Below are 23345 nucleotides of genomic sequence, written 5' to 3'. Positions count from 1 at the left end.
TGCTGGACATGGGAGAGGAGGGTTGCTGGACATGGGGAGAGGAGGGTTGTTGCACATGGTGGATGAAGGGGAGAGGAGAGAGCAGGGGAGAGGAGGGTTGCTGGACATGGGTAGATGGAGGGAAGGGGAGAGGAGGGTTGCTGCACATGGTGGAAGAAGGGGAGAGGAGAGGACAGGGGAAAGGAGGGTTGCTGGGCATGGGAGAGGAGGGTTGCTGGACATGGGGAGAGGAGGGTTGCTGCACATGGTGGATGAAGGGGAGAGGAGAGAGCAGGGGAGAGGAGGGTTGCTGGACATGGGTAGATGGAGGGAAGGGGAGAGGAGGGTTGCTGCACATGGTGGATGAAGGGGAGAGGAGAGGGCATGGGAGAGGAGGGTTGCTGGACATGGGTAGATGGAGGGAAGGGGAGAGGAGGGTTGCTGCACATGGTGGAAGAAGGGGAGAGGAGAGGGCAGGGGAAAGGAGGGTTGCTAGACATGGGTAGATGGAGGGAAGGGGAGAGGAGGGTTGCTGCACATGGTGGATGAAGGGGAAAGGAGAGGGCAGGGGAGAGGAGGGTTGCTGGACATGGGAGAGGAGGGTTGCTGGACATGGGGAGAGGAGGGTTGCTGCACATGGTGGATGAAGGGGAGAGGAGAGAGCAGGGGAGAGGAGGGTTGCTGGACATGGGTAGATGGAGGGAAGGGGAGAGGAGGGTTGCTGCACATGGTGGATGAAGGGGAGAGGAGAGGGCAGGGGGAGAGGAGGGTTGCTGGACATGGGTAGATGGAGGGAAGGGGAGAGGAGGGTTGCTGCACATGGTGGAAGAAGGGGAGAGGAGAGGGCAGGGGAAAGGAGGGTTGCTAGACATGGGTAGATGGAGGGAAGGGGAGAGGAGGGTTGCTGCACATGGTGGATGAAGGGGAAAGGAGAGGGCAGGGGAGAGGAGGGTTGCTGGACATGGGTGGATGGAGGGAAGGGGAGAGGAGGGTTGCTGCACATGGTGGATGAAGGGGAAAGGAGAGGGCAGGGGAGAGGAGGGTTGCTGGACATGGGTGGATGGAGGGAAGGGGAGAGGAGGGTTGCTGCACATGGTGGATGAAGGGGAAAGGAGAGGGCAGGGGAGAGGAGGGTTGCTGGACATGGGTAGATGGAGGTAAGGGGAGAGGAGGGTTGCTGCACATGGTGGATGAAGGGGAAAGGAGAGGGCAGGGGAGAGGAGGGTTGCTGGACATGGGAGAGGAGGGTTGCTGGACATGGGGAGAGGAGGGTTGCTGCACATGGTGGATGAAGGGGAGAGGAGGGTTGCTGGACATGGTGGATGGAGGGGAGAGGAGGGTTGCTGCACATGGTGGATGAAGGGGAGAGGAGAGGGCAGGGGAGAAGAGAGTTGCTGGACATGGGTGGATGGAGGGGAGGGTGGAGTGAGGAAGGAGATGAGATGATGGAAAAGGAAGAGAGTAGAAAAACTGCACATGGATGAAGAAAATAGGCAAAAGCTGGATCCACTGGACAGTCAAGTTTGCAGAGGACAAGAAATGAAGAAGAAAGGCGGAAAGTAAACAAATAAGGAAGCCCTGGAAACGGAGTTAAGAGAACAGATAGCAGCAGAATCGGATACTGGGCCAGCACAATCAGAAAAACAAAGTCACCAGACAACAAAGGTAGAAAAGATCATTTTATTTTCATTATAGTGTTTGGAATATGTCCACTTTGAGAATTAGGTGTTCAACATTAAAAGTTTATTTACTTATTTATGACATTTTATCCCACATTAAACATGAATTAGGATGTTTTGTGGCTCTACATGAGAATTGTGATATTATGATCCCATGTTTCAATATTGTTGACGGTCTGCATTTTCCGTATGGGTGGTATATTGGTGTATTAGTTTCTGCCCAGTGTAATATTTATGGTACAGTAAGGTTCAGAGTGTGTTTTTGCACAAAGTTGTGCATAGTGTTTTGCAGTTGAGCGATTGTGGTTAGTATATGCTTTGAGCAACCACTTTATTCTTTGACATATGATACATAACTAATATCTAAATTTAATAAAAGGTATTAATTGTGACATTTATTTATTTTTTTCTGTGTGTGATCAGACAATTATGGATTTAAGCTCCACCCCAGCCCCACCCCTAACCCCGCCCCTTTAGCCTCCCCAAACAGTTGGGCCACCGACCGCCTATGGGGGGAGGGGTGTTGCCGAGCCGAGTGCCGACACCACGTTAGTGCTGCCCTACAGGAGAGAGGATAGGCGAGCCGGCACCGCGCTGCTTGGATCCGCTGCTGTTCTGTGGCAGTGGCGTGGACTGGACATCATTGGTAAGGTTTTGCCTGCCCTTGTTGTTGTACTTTTCATTATAATGGCTGCTGGCTGGCGTGGCATGGTGGGCCTACTTTAAGTACATTTGAGGCTGCAGGTTGGGTGGGGGAACTGGAACCACCAGGCCAGCTGGGGAAGAAGAAAAGAAAGACAAGGCAGGCAAGGAAATTTCTGTGGGGGGGGGGGGGGTGGAGAACAAGCTAGAATCAGGGAGGAATGAAGGAGGGGAGAGTAAGGGCAGGAAAGGAAAATAAGAACTGATGGAACAGAAAGGCAAAGAGAAAGATTGGAAAAACAAGGAGGAAATTTCTGTGGGGGGGGGGGGGGGAGGAGGAGGGGAGACCAAGGCAGGAGGAAAGGAACAAGGAAGATAAGCTGATGAGTAATAAATGGATTTTAAATGATAAGCAGTAGTCATCTGCTATAGAGAGATTCTATTCGACATGAGGTTTGAAGTGGTAGTGCTTAAATATAGGTAGCAAGGAGGGTAATCAATCATGTGATAGGCTTTCGGTTTTGTATAGTACTACTACTATTTAACATTTCTAAAGCGCTACTATGGTTATGCAGCGCTGTACAAGTTAACAAAGAAGGACAGTCCCTGCTCAAAGGAGCTTACAATCTTAAGGGACAAGAATGCAGTCAATCAAATTGGGGCAATCTGGGTTTCCTGGTTAGTCCAATGGTTAGGTGCCGAAAGCAACATTGAAGAGGTGGGCTTTAAGCAAGGATTTGAAGATGGGGAGGGATAGATCCTGTGTAGTGTTATTATTTAGTGTTTAAGATGGATGATTACGGTATGCCTTCTTGAAAAGATCTGCACTCCATCTTTCAGCTCCTATTTCCTTTGCATCTTGTGCCAAACTGGTGGGGGGGGGGGGGGGGGGGGGGGGCGCCAACTGATAGTCTGCAGGGGGGCACCAGAGACCCTTGGCACGGCCCTGCTAATGAATAAACTGAACAGCCTGGAGCTGGGTCCCAAGGTAGTTAAATTTGGTTGAATGAACGATATATAAAAGAGTAGTAAAATGGAGCTCATTCTGAGGAGAGAGACGTGATTAAAGGAGCGTCTCAGGAATTGGTCCGGGGTAGGTTTTATTCCTACTACTTGAACAGCATTGCTGAATGATTGGAAAGTAAAGTTTGCTTTAGCAAGTGACATGAAGATCTGCAACACGGGGGACAACCCTGAGGGTATAAACAAAATGAGAAGTGATCTAAAATAATTTAATGCAGAATTATACATTTGGGCTGCAGAAATCCAATGGAGCTGTTCCCTATGTGGTTAGAGGCTGAGGTGCACCAACTAGCGAAGCCCTTTGGGATGATGGTGTGACACTGCTTTTTCCACACTGAGATCATCACACAAAGTTAGAGTCAGAAGGGATACTGGGTTACATAGAAGGAAGTATAATCTATAGAAGAAAGGTAATAATGCACAGGTAATTGGTGAGGCCTCACTTGGAAAACTGTGTTCAGTTCTGGAGGCTGCATCTAAAAAAAAAAAAAGGCTAGAGGCAGTCCAGAGAGAGGAAACCAAAATGGTACAGGGTAGGCACCAAAAGATACATGAAATGAGACTTCAGAACTTAAAAATATGTATGCTCTACAGGATAGGTATTTAAATACCTGAAAGAAATTAATGCACAAACTAACCTTTTAAATTTAAAAAGATGTAAAACCAGAGGTCTTGATATTAAACTAAAAGAAAACAGACTTTGGAAACAAAATGGATTTTTCAGTGAAAGGGTAGTAGATGTGTGTAATTAATTCAGTGGAAGCGGTGAAAATAAAATGGGTAACAGAATTCAAAAACTGTAGGACAAATACAGAGGATCACTTAGAGAGGCGTTTTCAATATGACATCTTAGTTGGTCTTTGGACGTTTTGCGCTAAACGTCCCAATCCAAATAGGAAATATAGCCATTTTCAGACAAGTAAAACATCTATCTTTCTTTCGAAAATACCCTATGTAACATCTTTTTGTGCTTTGTACGTTTATCTTTTTGGGCCATTTTCGGGAAAAAAACCCCGTACATGTGAAAAACGTAGAAAATCAAGCCATTGGGATGTAGGAGGAGCCATTATTTTTAGTGGACTGGTCACACAGACATCTCAGGAGAGCAATGGGGCACCCTATGGGCACTGCTGTGGACTTCATATAAATGCTCCCAGGTACACATCTCACCATTGCTCCCTTATCTTGTCTCCTGAGCCCTCTAAAACCCATCCAAAACCCACTTCCCCCAGCATTACACCACTACAATAGTTCTTATGGGTGAAGGGATCACCTAAATGTGGGTACAGTAGGGTTTTTGGAGTTGACACTTTCCACCACAAGTGTAACATAGAGGGAGGATATGGGCCAGAGTCCTCTTCTTTCTCAACAATGCACTAGACTGACCACTATACTACTCCAGGGACCTGCTTGCAGGTCTAATAGACCTGGCCATAACATCTGAAGCTGTTATAAAGGTTGGTAAGTATTATTTTTATTCATATTTTGGGGGTGGGGTTGGAAGGGGGTCAGTGACCACTGAGGGAGTAAGGGGAGGTCATCCTTGGTTTCCTCCAGTAGTCATCTGGTCATTTAGGGCACCTTTTTGTACCTTATTTGTTCTAAAAACAGGTCTAGACTAAAATGAAGTTTTCTCCCTATGCGTTTTCGTTTTGATCCATTATGGCTGTTAAACATTCAAGTGTTAGGTATGCCCTAAGCCCACCCTAATCCTGCCTCTGAAATGCCCCTGACACATCCTCTTGTGATTTAGATGCACTGCAGATGAAATGCATAGATAAATGTCTGCAAAATAGGTTTCGAAAATACCAATTTGGATGTTTTGAGAAGAAATCCGTCTAAATGTTGCTTTATGACAAACATTTTTCTCTTTTGAAAATGAGCCCTACAGTGGGCGTTTTCGCATCCTGTTCAAACTTCTTCTACTAACCTATAAATGCACTCACTATGCTGCTCCCCAGTATCTCTCCACACTCGTCCTTCCCTACACCCCTTCCTGTGCACTCTGCTCCATGGATAAATCCTTCTTATCTGTTCCCTTCTCCACTACTGCCAACTCCAGACTTCGCACCTTCTGTCTCGCTGCACCCTACGCCTGGAATAAACTTCCTGAGCCCCTACGTCTTGCCCCATCCTTGGCCACCTTTAAATCTAGACTGAAAGCCCACCTCTTTAACATTGCTTTTGACTCGTAACCACTTGTAACCACTCACCTCCACCTACCCTCCTCTCTTCCTTCCCGTTCACATTAATTGATTTGATTTGCTTACTTTATTTTTTTTTTTCTATTAGATTGTAAGCTCTTTGAGCAGGGATTGTCTTTCTTCTATGTTTGTGCAGCGCTGCGTACGCCTTGTAGCGCTTTAGAAATTCTAAATAGTAGTAGTAGTAGGATGTCAGAAACGCTAATGTAGCTGAAAATAGTACTGTGCTGCCCAAAAGGCATGGGATGGGAGCAGGAGTTAAATCTCTGAACACCTTGCTGGGCAGACTAGATGAGCCATTTCAGCCTTTACCTACCATCATTTCACTATGTTAATAGAAGCCTGGAACAGACTTAAGAGTGTATAGGAGCCAAAACAGTGGCAGAATTCAAGCAGGCATAGGATAGAAATCCCAGAATGATCTAAAAGATTGGTAAAATGGTTGGATCCTGACTCTGAAGGCAACATAGTGGGAGGGAGGGAAAGACCATAGTTCCGTTAAGGTTTGTAACAGGACAGTAGGCATGCACAAATGGGTAGACTGACTAGCCTTTTACTACTACTACTACTACTACTATTTAGCATTTCTATAGCGCTACAAGGCGTACGCAGTGCTGCACAAACATAGAAGAAAGACAGTCCCTACTCAAAGAGCTTACAATCTAATAGACAGAAAATAAATAAAGTAAGTAAATCAAATTTGAACAGGATGCGAAAACGGATAGGGAGCCATTGAAGGGTCTTGAGGAGAGGGGTAGTATGAGTAAAGCGACCCTGGCGGAAGATGAGATGGGCAGCAGAGTTTTGAACCAACTGGAGAGGGGAGAGGTGACTAAGTGGGAGGCCAGCAAGAAGCAGATTGCAGTAGTCTAAACGAGAGGTGACACGGGTGCGGATGAGGGTTTTGGTAGAGTGCTCGGAAAGAAAGGGGCGGATTTTACGGATGTTGTAAAGAAAAACGACAGGTCTTGGCAATCTGCTGGATATGAGCAGAGAAGGAGAGAGAAGAGTCAAAGATGACCCCAAGGTTTCGAGCTGAGGAGACAGGGAGAATGAGAGAGCCATTAACAGAAATAGAAAACGGGGGGAGCGGGGAGGTGGGTTTGGGAGGGAAAATGAGAAGCTCGGTTTTGGTCATATTTAATTTCAGGTGGCATTGAGACATCCAGACAGCAATGTCAGACAAGCACGCTGAAACTTTGGTTTGGATGCAAGGTGAGATATCAGGGGTAGAAAGATTGATTTGGGAGTCATCAGCATAGAGATGGTAGGAAAAGCCATGGGATGAGATTAATGAACCAAGGAAAGAAGTGTAGATAGAAAAGAGGAGGGGACCAAGAACAGAACCCTGAGGTACGCCGACAGGCAGAGGGATAGAAGTAGAAGAGGATCCACCAGAGTGAACACTAATGGTGCGGAGGGAGAGGTAGGAAGAGAACCAGGAAAGGACAGAGCCCTGGAATCCAAGTGAGGACAGGGCTCGAGAAGTATGCTGTGATCGACAGTGTCAAAAGCAGCGGAAAGATCAAGAAGAATGAGGATGGAATATTGACCTCTGGATTTAGCCAGTAATAGGTAATTGGAGACTTTAGTAAGCGCAGTTTCGGTTGAGTGGAGAGGGCGAAAACCAGATTGTAGTGGGTCAAGAATAGCATGTGAGGAGAGAAAATCAAGGCAGCGGCGGTGAACAGCACGCTCAAGTAATTTGGTGAATGACATCTATAGTTCAGTTAGGTTTACTTGGGCTTTTCTTATTCAACTGGTAAATTGCATAGCTAATTGATTTCTATTGATTGTGAACAAGAACAAATCTTTATCTTGGATTACATAACTGGTACAAAAATGCTAATGAAAGCCATGCATGAGGGATTACTCAGCTGTAAATGTTTCATGTTTAGTTAGTAAATTGTGCATTTTATTGCTTTTCACTGGTCACTAAAACAGTTTAATGTCTTTGTAAACATACACTTCACCAGGGTCATAATACACTTTAAGGTTATGTGCAGGTTATGTAGTGATGGATTTAAGCCTTGAGTTTTAACTGACCCATAAAATTTACTTTGTGTTTTTATGTTATGCTTCAAAGCATTTCTCTGTATTTAAGTATCATTTATCTTTTCAGAGGTGATGACTCTCTATTATAATTACTCATGCCTAGCTGTAACTTCATATCCATGCTCTACTACATCATGCTGTCACTCTTTCTATAATAAAAATGTGTGGCAAGAACACCTTGCTCACTGGGAGGAAATTTTTGAAAACCTGTTTACTGCCCATGAGGTTGTAAAAATTTGCTTCCAAATTAATCATGTAGGTCAAATGGACAGTCATTTTTTCCAAAGACGTAAAGGGAGCTATGCACTAAAATGTGTGCAAACATTTTTTGCAAACGTTCATGCATTAAAAATTGACTGTGTGTGATGCACTTGTTAAATGAACCATTGGCACAAGGTATGTCTCAAAATCGCCCATACTCATTGACTCAAAGAGAACGGGCTAGTTAGCATGGGGGGGGGGGGGAAATCCCATCCACACCCTAGAGACAGATCAAACCCACAAGCTTGATTCCCCCCCCCCCCCCCCCAACCACCAATCTTATAAGGAGAATTGGACGTCTACCCCATCTCCATTCACTCATTCATAATGTTATAATTCCTGATGTTCACTGGCAGGAAGGGGTTCTTACATCCCTCTTGACACTGCCAAATGATACTTCCTGGTGACAGCTCATCACATACCACTCTGCATAATGTGGCAAAGCTCCACCAGGCAGCATTATTTAACAGGATGCTAACTCCAGAATAGGAAGAGAAGGGAAAGGGTGTTCCGAGAGTCCCGATCTGTCTTGTGAGATTGAAGGGAATCTGATTGTGGGGTTTTAAGGGGCGGGAGTTCACTTTCCCATGGTTGGGTGCTGAGGTCTCATTTTGCAGGGAGGATGGGGACAGAATCCAGACTTCTTTGGATGCTTTGCAGTGGTTCAGCCTTGATTAGAAGGTTGGAGGTTCTGGTCTTGACTTATAGGGGACAAAACATTGGTTGGGAGAGGTCCCTAGGGCAGGATCCACACCCAGTGTTTGCATTTTTTTTATTTTATTTTATTTTTGTTACATTTGTACCCCGCGCTTTCCCACTCATGGCAGGCTCAATGCGGCTTACATGGGGCAATGGAGGGTTAAGTGACTTGCCCAGAGTTACAAGGAGCTGCCTGTGCCTGAAGTGGGAATCAAACTCAGTTCCTAAGTTCCCTAGGACCAAAGTACACCACCCTAACCACTTGGCCACTCCTCCAATTAACATTCCACCTAAGCCGGCATACTAGCACAATTTGAAATGCAAGGCATAGTGCTAGAGGTGGCAGTGTTCGGTTCCCTGGGAAACAGTGATCATAACATGATCAAGTTTGAGCTACTATCTGGGATGAACCTGAAAAGGAAATCTACTGTAGCAGCATTTAGGAAGATTTGGGTGGGATACCGGTGCCAGAAATGGTGTTCGAAGCTGACAAGTTGGAGAAACTTAATGAATTCTCTGTAAACCTGGAGGATGTAATGGGGCAGTTCTACAAACTGAAGAGTAGCAAATCTTCTGGACTGGATGGTATTCATCCCAGAGTACTGATAGAACTGAAAAATGAGCTTGTGGAGCTGCTATTAGTAATATGTAATTTATACTTATTAGGTGTATCATTAGTATTATGCTAACATTGTATTATATCTCTGGTATTTGAATTCCAGTGCTGTTAAATGTGTATATTTTTTTTTTACTGTTTAACAGTAGTTCTGTTATTATGCCTCAATTTATTGTTTCAAGTTTACCTCTTTTATTGTATTTGTTTATTCTTAGTTATTTTACTATTGTTATTCTGTTAACAAAATTGTAAGCTTTATGTTAAACTATACCTGCTGTACACCGCCGTGGGTGAATCTCTTCATAAAGGTGATTAATAAATCCCAATCAATCAATAAATAAAATTAATGCACGGCCAGTCTCTTTGATTTTGACTGGGGACTATCTACGTCCTGTAATGCGCTGTTACCTTTGGTTTTGCAGCAGCTCTCAGGATAGTAGTTGTGGCAGCACCTCTGCGCTGATTGTGAGTCCATGTGTATTTCTCTATTTGGCCGTTTGGGTTCCTGCAGAGCACGCTGGTGACCGGTTCTCTTAAGTCCATTTGAAGCACTTTTTGAGTGTTACACTTCTTTGATCATTTTCCACTACCCCTAGCCTGTATGTTTCCTGTCTCCCACTTGGAATTTATTGGACTCCTGTTGTATATATATCTATTAGGGCATTTTCTTCCCCTGCAGGGAATGGAAACTCTACTCGCTCTTGCCACTTAGGCTAGACCTGTTGGCAGGTCGCCCCTCAGCGGCTGTTGGGGTTGGTTGACCACATGGCCTCCACAGTCTATGTACCACCCATGTCTCATTTTCGAATTGAATTTTCCAGTAGACCCTAGCTTCTCAGGGGTCCTAAGGGAGGCCATGGAGGATGTTGTCTGTTGTCCACGTGTCCCCATGGCTCATTTACTTTCTTATTTGGTTCATGTTTCCATCCCTTTTTGTCCTTGAGACTGCTTTTTCTAATTCCTCGTTTTTGCAGGCTACTGACGGTGGCTACATCCCACCTAGGATGGGAAGCTCCTTAGTTAGACTTCCCATGTACAGTGCTTGGTCACCCTGGAGACGGCTCTCCCTCTTGCCTTTCTGGAAATAGGGATGATCTAACACACTCTAAACACTTGCGGTGGTTTCCTATTTACCTTCTTTGTTCTTGTAAACACAGACAATCAAGTTGCACTGTATTACGCTGACAAAAAGGGTGCACCGGCTTCCGCCCTTGGTGTCGGAAGACTGCCCAAATGTGGCAGCGGACTGTCTGTTTGGACCTGCTCCTTGAGGCCACTCTTTTGGTAAATAAATCCTACAGTCTAGTACCAGACTATACAAGATCATGCATCTGCACTAGTGGTCTCTTCATAGGGGCATTGCTTGTGGACTCGTTCTACAGTTGACCATCCCTTCGATAGTTCTCATGGTCACTCACGTACATCACCCTGTCCTTCACTTCTTTTCCACATTCCAGGTCCATGTACTACCATTGCTTGCTTGCCTTCCCCCTTCCTTAGGGGAACAGTCTTCTCTATTCATCCCCTCTCGTCTCTCTCTTGGGGCAGTCTCTCCTACCATACAGGTAGGACCACGGGACCAGTTTTCTGATGGCTACTTATTGCCCCTGCAGATCAGTCTTCCTCTTCTCTGGAGTTCTCCTTCCGAGTAACGTGGAGCATGGAGTATTCTTCAACTGTCATCATGCTTACAAGGAAGAGAGGAGTCTCTTCTACATTCCATCCTCCGGTTTTTGGCCTTCATGGCCTGGATGTTTGGGGCTTCTCATTGGTTTTCTTGCATCTTCCTGCAACTGTCTTCACAGCTTTGCTGGCTTTTCAGGAAGCTTCCCTTAAGAAAAGTTTTCTCTTTCCAATGGGATAGGTTTGCCCTCTGATATGCATACCCAACTCGCTGATGATTCGCCTCAATTTACTTGGTGCTTCTCACTTTCGTGTAGAGGATACACCCATGTTTTTGCAATCTCTCCTTCACTTCGTAGGAGGTTTGCTTTTGTCACAGCCCCCAGTCACACCTCTATGTATATACTGCGATCTCAGCGCAGGTCTCCCCACTTCATAACTGCTACTTTTGACACTTATTTTCCCCGTCCTTTTTGTATTCTGTACAGATTTGTTTCTGGTAGCTGTTCCTTTGTCTCACAGGGTCCCATGACCTTTAGCCCTGATGGCAGTTATGATTTTCCATCATGATGGAGTGGTTCTCTGCATTTACCCTAGGTTCCTGCCTTGGTTTGTGCCTGAGTTCTCTCTACATCAATTGCTTGTCTTACCTACTACTACTAATAGCATTTATATAGCGCTACAAGACACACGCAGCACTGTACATCCATCTTTCCTGCAGTCTCCTCACCTTTTTGTTCCCGTTCATCCCATAGGATATGAGTAACCATCAGGAAATGTACAGTATCTGTTTGGTGCCCAGGCTGCGGTAACCAGGAAAATCTTCTTCAGTCTTGCAGTGCCACAGCCATGGTTGAGTCGTTAGACTTCTTTAGGGAGATTTCCTAGGCTGCTATTCTGTGTATTCTACATTCACATCTGTTTCCTCCTTTGGGTAGCATGCCTGCGGCAGCATGCCCCACATTACAATTTATTTGGATAAGATAGTAATGTAGTCTTGGTTAGGGTTCTGGAGTCCGACTCCACCTGCCTAGGCCCATTCTTATTCTGTCCCAGGCTACATTTTTGACAATTTTGGATGTGGGTTCAGGTATATCTATCTTCTGCCCTGCCTTTTGCGAGGTGCAGTTCATCGTTGGTTGTTGTTTCCAGTGTGACTGGTATCTAGGGATTCCCCACATGTGAGAATATTAGCCTGCTTGTCCTCAGAGAAAGCAAAGATACTTAACTACATATAGTAACATAGTAGATGACAGCAGCACTATCCCCGCCTCCCAACAACCAGTCTCGCCTCCCACCACCAGCTCTGGAAAAGACAGTATAAGTCTGCCCAGCACTAGCCCCGCCTCCCACCCACTAGCCCCGCCTCCCACCACCGGCTCTGCCACCTAAACTCGGCTAAGCTCCCAAGGATACATTCCTTCTGAACAGGATTCCTTTATGTTTATCCCACGCATGTTTGAATTCTGTTACCGTTTTCATCTCCACCACCTCCCGCGAGAGGGCATTCCAAGTATCCACCACTCTCTCCATGAAAAAGTACTTCCTGACATTTTTCCTGAGTCTGCTCCCCTTCAATCTCATTTCATGTCCTCTCGTTCTACTGCCTTCGCATCTCCAGAAAAGATTCGTTTGCGGATTAATACCTTTCAAATATTTGAACATCTGTATGATATCACCCCTGTTTCTCCTTTCCTCCAGAGTATACATATTCAGGTCAGCAAGTCTCCCCTCATACGTCTTGTAACGCAAATCCCATACCATTCTCGTAGCTTTCCTTTGCACCGCTTCAATTCTTTTTACATCCTTCGCAAGATACGGCTTCCAAAACTGAACACAATACTCCAGGTGGGGCCTCACCAACGACTTATATAGGGGCATTAAAACCTCTTTTCTTCTGCTGGTCACCGCTTAACACATACGTCTCCCGTGGATTTCTCTTCCCTAAGTGCATCACTTTGCATTTTTTTGCATTGAATTTTAATTGCCAAGCCTTAGACCATTCTTCAAGCTTCCGCAGATCCTTTTTCATGTTTTCCACTCCCTCCCGGGTGTCCACTCTGTTACAAATCTTAGTATCGTCCGCAAATAAGCAAACTTTACCTTCTAACCCTTTGGCAATGTCACACACAAATATATTGAACAGAATCGGCCCCAGCACCGATCCTTGAGGCACTCCACTACTCACCTTTCCCTCCTCCGAGCGAATTCCATTAACCACCACCTTCTGGCGTCTGTCCGTCAACCAGTTCCTAATCCAGTTCACCACTTCGGGTCCTATCTTCAGCCCATCCAGTTTATTTAAGAGCCTCCTGTGGGGAACCGTGTCAAAAGCTTTGCTGAAATCTAAGTAGATTACGTCTATAGCTCGTCCCTGATTTAATTCTCCTGTCACCCAATCAAAGAATTCAATGAGATTCGTTTGGCACGATTTCCCTTTGGTAAAACCACGTTGTCTCGGATCTTGCAACTTATTGGCTTCCAGGAAATTCACTATCCTTTCCTTCAGCATCGCTTCCATTACCTTTCCAATAACTGAAGTGAGGCTTACCGGCTGTAGTTTCCAGCTACTTCCCTATCACCACTTTTGTGAAGAGGGACGACATCCGCCATTCTCCAGTCCTGCAGGTATTCTCTGAGGACATCAGGCTGTATATTCTCACATGCCCTCTCACCTCCCCTTGGAGTCATCGTATTATACTGTTGCTCGCGAGACAAGCAGAAAGGCACTCACACATGCACAGTGGAGCGTGACTCGCACATCAAAGAGCTCTGTGAACAGCTTGATACAAGCTCCGGACCGGGCAAAATGGGATCGCATTACCCACAAGTGAGAATATATATCCTGTTATGCTCCGAGAATACCTGCTTACAGGTAAGTATCTTTGCTTTATGCTCAGTATAAGAGGAAATGGATTTCTGTTTTTATTTCTCCAGTATTGTGATACATAGAGGCATATTTTCAAAGCACTTAGCCTTCCAAAGTTCCATAGAAACCTATGGAACTTTGGAAGGCTAAGTGCTTTGAAAATATGCCTCATAGTAACATAGTAGATGACAGCAGAAAAAGACCTGCATGGTCCATCCAGTCTGCCCAACAAGATAAACTCATATGTGCTACTTTTTGTGTATACCTTACCTTGATTTGTATCTGTCATTTTCAGGGCACAGACCATATAAGTCTGCCCAGCACTATCCCTGCCTCCCAACCCCCGGCTCTGGGACAGACCGTATAAGTCTGGCCAGCAATATCCTCGCCTCCCAACCACCAGCCCCGCCTCCCACCACCGGCTCTGCCACCTAATCTCAGCTAAGCTTCTGAGGATTCAATCCCTCGGAACAGGATTCCTTTATGTTTATCCCACGCATGTTTGAATTCTGTTACCATTTTCCTCTCCACCACCTCCCGTGGGAGAGCATTCCAAGCATCCACCACTGTCTCCGTGAAAAAATACTTCCTGACATTTTTCTTGAGTCTGCTCCCCTTCAATCTCGTATCGTGCCCTCTAGTTCTACCACCTTCCCATCTCCGGAAAAGGTTCGTTTGCGGATTAATACCTTTCAGATATTTGAACGTCTGTATCATATCACCCCTGTTTGTCCTTTCCTCCAGGGTATACATGTTCAGGTCAGCAAGTCTCTCCTCATACGTCTTGTAACCAGGGGCGTAGCCACGGGTGGGCCTGGGCCCACCCACTTTGGGCTCAGGCCCACCCAGCAACAGTGCACGCTGCAAGCCTTCTTTCCCTCGGGCCCTCCCTCCCCTTCGGGCAGCGCCACAGCCTACAACAAAGCTGCACCGGTTGTCATCATCTTCTGGCAGAGTTGTTAGTTCTGCTGCTTATCTGCAGCGGATCCGCGCGCTGCCAGGGCTGTCTGCTGCTGTGACTGCTTCCTCTGCGCTGGGCCCGCCTCTTCGGGCCAGCGCAGAGGAAGCAGTCGCAGCAGCAGACAGCCCTGGCAGCGCGCGGATTCGCTGAGATAAGCAGCAGAAGAACTAACAACTCTGCCATGCAGCGGAACAGAGTGGAGGAAGGAAGAATAGCTGCCACGTGGCCGGGCAGTGCCGCGGCGCACAGCCTCCCGTTCATCTCGCTGCTCCCGCCGATCCGTACCTCGCGCCTCACACCTTGCACCGCCCACCTCTCGCCTCTCTGTTGCCCAGGCCAGCGGCGCGAAAAAGGAAGCAAGCACAGGAGTCAGATGCTGCAGGCCCCGCAGCCACGCGACGCCCAGGTCAGCCCCAGTCGAGACCCACGAGACCGAAAGAGGAGACAAGGTCCGACACCGATCCGATGCCCAGACCCTCCCAGACCTCCGGGGTGGAGAAAGCCGACAGCAAGACCAAGGGAAAGAAAGGCTGCAGTCAGCATGTCAGTGAGTGGTGGCTGGGGAAAGGGAGGGAAACAAAACTGCAGCATGCTGGCGGTTGGTTGGTTGGTGTGTGTGTGTGGTGGGGGGGGGGTCGTTGGGGAGAGACAAGACCACTGTTGGGATGAGGGAGTGAAACAGGGTAAAACTAGGTGGGGGAGGGACGGAGAGATGCTGCAAGGGGAAAGAGAGGGAGAATTGTTGGATATGGGTGGGATGGGGAGAGGGAGGGAAAGGGTATGAAAGAAAAAACGTGTTGGACATGGAAGTGTAAGAGAGGGAGAGATGAGAGGGAAAATGTTGAACATGGCATTGAGGTGAGGGAAAGGAAGGATGGAGGATGGAGAGATGGTGGGGGGGGGGGGGGTAGAGAGAGATGTCAAACCAGGGGCTCAAGGCAGGGAGAGGGAGAAAAGTTGGACATGAAGGTGGAGACGAGGAGAGGAAAGGAGAGATGCACAAGCGGGGGAGGGGAGAAAGAGGGAAGATGGATCCAGGGAGAGAAGATAGACAATGGATGGTAGGGAAGAGAAAGGGGAAAAATGCTGGAAAATGGGGGAGGGGAAAGATGGGACAGGAAGATGCTGGTGGTGGGAGGTAAAAGGGATAGGCAAATATCAGGCTACGAGGGTGAGGAGGGTAGAAAGAGGGAACAGATGCTGGGCTGGAAGGATGGAGGGAGGGAGACACTGGGAATGGGGGAAAGCATGGGGGAAGAGGCCCAGGGAGTGGAGATGGCAAGGAAAAAATGAGAGAATAGTGATCACAGGGGGTAGAAATATGGTAATGGCGCGTAGATCGAAGATGGAAGGGAATGGAAGGATGAGAAGGAGAAAGATGGGGAATGGGAGAGCTAGTGGGTGAAAGGAAATGGAAATGTGATATCTGAAAAGTAAAAGAAGGAAAAGATTTAGAAAGAGGATGAAATTTGAGTGTACAGAGGCAGAAAAGAAAAAAAAGGAAGGAAAGAGCTAAAATGGAAGGATCAATATTTCAGAGGTAGGTGTAGTGAGGAAATGAAATGACAGGAGAAAAAAGACAAATGGACAGCCGCTTGAAGAATTAGCAGAAGACAGTCAGGAAAGCGGGAAAGAGAAATTGGAACCAATATGATGGAAAAATAAAATGTCCAGACAATAAAGGTAGGAAAATCATTTTACTTTGAATGTTTTAAATGGAATATGTTAACTTTGGGAAATGTGCATAGCGGATTTCTTTTTATTGTTTTAAGTAGAAAAGGAAATGCGCTTTTGTTTTGTTTTGGGGTTTTTTTTCTCCAGTGTTGCAGTATATGCTGAGGTTCCCAGTTCAATTTTGTCTATATATCTTTATTTCTAATTTGTGATTCTTGTTCTGTAATTTGTGAGGGTCTGTCAGTGTGACTTTAAGGGCAGATGAGGAGAGGGAATTGGGGGAGGGGCTTTATTTTCTGCCCTGGTCACCAGCATGGCTAACGGCAGCCCTGACCCTTGCTGTAGCTAGTGGGGATTCCCAAGCCCTACTAGATGGGGTCTCTTCTGAAGCTGGCCAGAGATGCCTTCTTCTACTGAGCTTGGCAGATGGGGACAGCATCCTGGAGCCACTGACAACTAAGCATGTTATGAGGTGCTGGCATCAGTGGCTCGAGGAATTGCTGCTGCCTACTGGGCTTGGTGGAATTCTGGCCATCTTTACTGGAGGCCTTCAGCTGACAGAGATTGGGGATCCTCATCTGCTAAAGTATTTATATTTTGAATTGGGAAGTGCTGGGGGAGAGGGGGGAGAGAGAAAATTTTGTGCCCACCCACTTTGTGCTCAGGCCCACCCAAAATTGGCTGTCTGGCTACGCCACTGCTTTTAACGCAAATCCCATACCATTCTCGTAGCTTTTCTTTGCACCGCTTCAATTCTTTTTACATCCTTAGCAAGATACAGCCTCCAGAACTGAACACAATACTCTAGGTGGGGCCTCACCAACGACTTATAAGGGGCATTAAAACCTCTTTTCTTCTGCTGGTCACTCCCCTCTCTATACAGCCTAGCAATCTTCTGCTTACGGCCACCATCTTGTCACACTGTTTCGTCACCTTCAGATCCTCAGATACTATCACCCCAAGATCCCTCTCCCCATACATGCTTAGTTTGACTCTTAACGAGCTGTATTTTCAAAGCACAAACTTACAAGGCTCCATAGGTTACTATGCAACTTTGTAAGTCTAAGTGCTTTGAAAATTAGCCCCTTGGGGTTCCCAGTTCAATTTTTGTCTTTATATCTCTATTTCTAATTTGCAATACCATTCTGTATTTGGTGAGGGTCTGTCTGTGTTTTCCATGTGACTTGAGGTATGCTGTTCTGTGGGTATGTAGCTTCTGTGTAGAGATCTGTAGCTGTCCCACTTGTTCTGTTTTACCAGTAGGAAGAGGTGTATTAGTGTTTTCAGGCCCAGCGTAATATTTGTAGTGCTGCCTATTCATATGTAGGAGGTTCTTGCTATTGTTCAGAACCCTTATTTTATCATCCTCACTTTAATATTCCCTTATCTCTTGTTTGTCTGTCCTAATTAGATTGTAAGCTCTGTCGAGCAGGGACTGTCTCTTCATGTTCAAGTGTACAGCGCTGCGTACGTCTAGTAGCGCTTTAGAAATGATAAGTAGTAGTATTTGAATCATAGGAATTAGTTGTATGACATATTGTACATGAATGGTAGGATTTTTTCAGGTTTTGTATTTCACAATGTGATTAGTAGTAGAGATTTTTTTTTTTTACTATAGCTCAGATAACATAATCAGAATTTTTTTCAGTGGTGCCTTCCATGTTTTTGAATGAATGTTATTTGTGGCTAATTTTGTTATCTTTAAAGTGTGTTGTTGCCCTTTTGCCAATTTGTGTCTTCAATAAACATTTTCAACTATAAAAATAAAACAATGATTAAAAATGTAATTATTGAACTTTATACACAATCTAAATTACTCATTTGTTAAATGATAAAATATATATCCTTAAACTGATGATGCTCCTTGTCAGTGCGCTACAAGATCAAAAAGGTTGAAAATCACTGCTTTATGGTATCTTTTGTACTCGCATCATATTTTTCTTATATGATTATTCTACAATGCTGTTTAATGTTTATAGTTCTGATACTCTATCATGTTTATTTATTTATAACATTTGTATCCCACATTTTCCCACCTATTTGCAGGCTCAATGTGGCTTACATAATTCTGTAAGTGGTGATTACCAGTTCCGGATAGGAGAAATACATAGTTGGGGGTAAAGGGACAAATTAGGTTAGGTTACAAGAGGAAAGTTCATCCTATGATAAGAGCTAAAGGTAATAGGTTAAACTTCATTCATGACAAAAAAAGCTTGAATAATTAGGATCATTAAACTGGAAATCAAGATAATTAGCAAAAACAGTAGAGATACACTAAGTTTCAGTTTGCTATTTTATCTGTGTTTGATCATTTTACTATTGTGCTGCTATCAAAATTTAGTTTATGTTAAACTAACACCACTTTGTGTGACTCTATTCATAAAGGCTGTTAAATGTTCAGTTTCTTTTGTTTTCTTCATAGGGCCACATTTATTGTTTGAAGATGAAATTCTTGCATTGCAACCACAAGTGGAAAAACTTAGGACTCTGGGAGTGAACAAAATTATTGCTCTGGGGCACTCGGGGTTTGAAACAGATCAACAGATTGCACAGAAAGTAAAAGGAGTGGATGTTGTAATTGGAGGACATACAAATACATTTCTTTATACAGGTATGGCTCTTCCTCCCCATATTGCTACTACTTATAGTTTGTATTTAATTGGTAGTCAACTGGTTACATAATGCAAAACATTTGAATCCATTGAAAGTACCTTTTCCTTGGTTCCTGCAGCTGAGATTCAGGATGAAAATAGGTTTCCATATGCAGATTCCTGAAGAAGTACCAGTAGTCTAGGTTACCAGTCAGAACCATCATCTGAATCATCCTGAAACCATCAAATTTTGATTTTGGAGAAGGCAGGGACTAGTAAACTACTTGAGACCTACATTTAGGAGTGAATTCTATAAATGGCCCTTCAGTTCAAAGAGCAGCTTTCAATTGTGAATACCTTCCAATGTACCATGAAAGGTGCTGCTCTGCAGCTCGGGTAGGGAGAAGGGGGTCAGACACTGAATGGGGACTCTGTGATGGAGGGGAGCTCAAGCTGGATTGCACTTAAGAGACCAGGGGACAGAAGCTGGATGGGACTTGGGTGGGAGGTGGGGAAGTGAAAGGGAGCAGAACAAGAACTGGACTTGGAAGAACTGGGACTTGGTGACTGATGGGCTGATGATCAGAAGCAAACACAGGCGCTAGAGGCCAATAGCGCCATACTAGTGCCTGTGTGTGCTCCCACCGAATGATCAGAGCCAGTGAGCGTGCATAATAATGCGCCTGCCGGCTCTGAACATTAATTGCATGCAAATGCATGCAAACAAGGGTCTTCAGCATTCATCCCTCATGATCAGTGGGCAGCGCACCAAACAAGGGCACTGCTATTGGTGCAAACCTTACGCCAGCTCAGAGTTGGCATTAGGGTTTGCTAGTGAGGGAGGAAAGGGACTTTGACAATGACCCCCTAAAACAAAGGAAACATCTACTCATCTCCCTCCTTAGAAGCTCCTCCCTCTTTTTCATAGCCTCAGTTGCCATGCAGGAGACAAACTGATACATTTGTTGGCAGCCTGCTCTGGTGTCAAACATGACATCAAGTACTGATTGAAAAAAAATCATACCGATCAAAATGCCTGCGGGTTGTGACTTTTTGGACACTTTTTAATCCCCGCGGCCATGGTTTGGATGCTTTTTCACCGGGGGCGCCCTCCTATTGGTCCTAATTGGATCAATAAGAGGCTAAGGGAGGTGGGATCTTGCCCCCATTTTAAATTGCACGTGCCGCTGCCTGCCAGCGTCTGGTTCAAGGAGACAAGGGAGAGGGTCATGTTGGTTCTGGTGACAGGTCCCTGCCTGATGATCTGCTCTCTGAGTGAGAGACAGATCATCAGGAGGGGACCCACAGCCTGCCACCAGAAAGGAGGAGGCAGAAGACAATGTGCAGCAGCACGCAGCAGTGCCAGAGTCTGAGTCAGGGCCTGGGAGTGGGAGGCAGCCAGAGCTGGAGGGACAGGGGCCCGACGAAGACGACACATAATCGTGGGGATGCGGAGGGATCCCGCTGTACTAGCGTCCAGCAGTGAGTGAGCGAGTCGTTGAGTAACATTACGCCTCCCTTTCCCCGAACATACCTCATTACTTCCTGATGGTCTTGTGGGGCAGGCAGGAAAGATCCCCATTTTTTCCTGTCCTCTGTGCTGCTACTGATCTCATCTGCTGCTCGCTCCCGCTTTGTCTTTAAAATGGCTGCTGAGACTCCATGGAAGTCTCGTGAGGCCACTGCTTTGAAGTCTCGGCAGCCATTTTAAAGATAAAGTGGGAGCGATCAGTGGGTAGGAAAGAGTGGGGATCTTTCCTGCCCCACTAGACCACCAGGAAGTACTGAGGTATGTTTGAGAAGGGCACCCGCACCAACCCAGAGCTAGAGCAAGGAGGTCGTGTGAAAACAGGAGATGGTATGAGGTCAAAAAGTTGAAGCCAATTTGGTTAGAAACATGATGGCAGAAAAATACCAAATGGCCCAAGCAGTCTGCCCATCCTTTGAAACCCCTAACTCTTCCTTTTCCTAAGCGATCCCTCGTGCTTATCCCATGCCTTCTTAAATTCTGACACAGTCCTCGAATCCACAACCTCTACCATTGTTCTATGTACACTCAAAACAAAGCAAACAAACCTATGAGTTGCTGCATCCACGTTGTCGTTCTTTATTGTTGGTAGCATTTTTATTTAATCTCACTTATATTTTCAAACATGCTAGCTTGTGCAGCATACAGATGTACACCGAGGAAGTATAATAACAGAAAAACTTTTCATAGGTGGAGTGGTGATTTTTTTTTTTTTTTTTTTAATGGTAATCAGTGTATCATCTGGATGAGCTGATTATAGGGACACCCTAGCATGTGTTATATTCATGCAGAGATTTTTTTTCTCCTGATAAAGGGCCGCTATCAGATATCATGTTAATGAGAATCAGGTGCTCAACATTCAGTTTCTAGCTATTTATTATTTATGACATGCTGCTTATGATTATGATGCTGCTTATGATGATATTCTGATTATTCTGATGATGATGATGATTATGCTGCTGCTGATTGCGATGATTACAATAGCAATATTCATATTGACCTTATTAATATTTGGCTATACAATAGCAATATTCATATTGACCTTATTAATATTTGGCTATTTTTGTGCTACTCGTTGGAAAAATATTCTCCATCTGGCAACACTTGTAGTTGTGAGAAGCTGTCAGGGTGGTCAGAACTTAGTGATGAGGGAGAGCTGTGAGAAATTTGAGAGAGTTGAATTCACTGATAGCCTGATGCTCAGAAACAAATGCAAGTGCTAGAGGCCATTAGCACTGGACTTGTGCCTGCATTGCACAGAAGGCTCAGAGCGTGGGAACCAATACTGCGCTGCTTAGAAGGGCGCCCAACGCTGTAAACCTTCGCCAGGCATTGGGGTGTCTACACAGGCAGCAAGTTAATGCAGTTCATCAGGCCTTTCTTCCCCGGCTTATGGTCAGCAGGGCTGTTAGCAACAACCTGCCAGAGAAAGAGAGCACAATGCATTGGCCTGAATACTCTAGCCTTTGGGTTTCATCAGTGGCAGGTCCGTTTCTAGATAGGATAAAACCTCATACTCGTTACCCAAAAAACCCGAGGGAGTGCACATTCAAGACAGGAAGTATCTCCAATTTCAAGTGGGGAAACACTACCAGTATCACATTCTGCTATTTGGCCTCATGTCTGCTCCTACAGTGTTCACAAGATGTCTATCTGTAGTTGCAGCATCACTACGCAGACTGGAGTTCATGTGTTTCCCTACATACAAGACATGAATAGTAGTATATCAAGTCTACCAATAAATATAAACACAGTTCATGTTACTCCCATGGGTCATTTCCAATTGTGGGGTGCCCTTGTGGATGCCATTGTGTTAAGCTGGAGTTACCCAATCACTTCTCTGTTGGAATTTGATACTGGTATGCCCATTCCAAATTCCTCTACCCCAGAACATTCTGACTATAGATGCCTCGCGTCTCAGATGGGGGAGCCCATTTAGATTGGTTTCTAACCCAGGAATTCTGGTCTGCTTAGGAAACCGAGCTTCAACTCAGTCTCTTAGATCTCGGGCAAGCAGAGGATCGGCTGTTCAACAAAGTTGTTCTCATTCATACTGACAGTCATTTTGTGATGTACTGTGTCAACAGGCAGGGGAGCATAGGTTCCTATTGTGTCAGGAGGAAGTCGGGATGTGGCAGTGGGCCTCTAGCGACAGCATGGTACTCCAAGCCACATACCTAGTAGGAAGAGACAACAGTCTAGCAAGCAGACTGAGCAGGGTGATGCAACCCCGAGTGGTCTCTCAGTATGGGTGTTGCCCACAAGATCTTCCAAGAGTGGGGCACCCCCTCAGCGGATCTTTTGCCACTCATCAACAAGGTCCCACAACAGGCTAGCATCCGATGCCTTCCTCCTAGATTGGGGGGGGGGGGGGGTCTTTTGTATGCATATCCTCCCAACCCTCTCATTGGGAAAATTCTCTCCTGAAACTCAAGTAGGACTGAGGAACTATGATCCTCATTGGCTCCTCATCTGGTTCCCTCTTCTAGTGTTGTCCTCCGAAGAACCGTGGAGATTGGACTATTTTCCAATACTTATCATGCATCCCAACCTGCAGTCCCTGGCCCTCACCGTCTGGATGTTGAGAATGTAGAATTTGCTTCCCTTTGACTGCCTGAGGGTGACTCCAAGATTCTGCCGACTTCCAGGAAAGATTCCACAAAGAGGTGTTATTTCTTTGATTGGAGAAGGTTTGCCATCTGGTATGAGGGCAAGGCCCTAAATAATCTCTTGCCCTACACAAAACCTGCTTAAATGCCTTTTATACTTCTCTGGTTTTTAAAAACCAACTCTGTAAGGGTTCATCAAAGCGCGACTACCTTCTACACAGTAACTATAAGCACTAAGCCCATCTCTGTACAGCCTCTAGTTGTTTGATTCATGAGAGGTTTGTTGTTGACAAAGACCCCTGTCAGTCCTCCATCAGTGTCATGGGACCTCA

General features: G+C 45.6%; 1 protein-coding gene across 2 annotated transcripts in view; it reads left to right on the top strand.

The window, feature by feature from the left end:
* Positions 1-23345, top strand: part of NT5E (5'-nucleotidase ecto) — a 502044-nt gene that overhangs the window by 55429 nt on the left and 423270 nt on the right. For both annotated transcript variants that reach the window (XM_030199135.1, XM_030199136.1), the window contains exon 3: positions 18708-18896. In XM_030199135.1, the coding sequence (XP_030054995.1) occupies positions 18708-18896 (189 nt within the window). The remainder of the gene's footprint in view (positions 1-18707; positions 18897-23345) is intronic.

The sequence above is a fragment of the Microcaecilia unicolor genome, chromosome 3 (assembly GCF_901765095.1).
Source record: "Microcaecilia unicolor chromosome 3, aMicUni1.1, whole genome shotgun sequence".
Taxonomy (NCBI): domain Eukaryota; kingdom Metazoa; phylum Chordata; class Amphibia; order Gymnophiona; family Siphonopidae; genus Microcaecilia; species Microcaecilia unicolor.
This window is presented reverse-complemented; position numbering and strand designations above follow the sequence as displayed.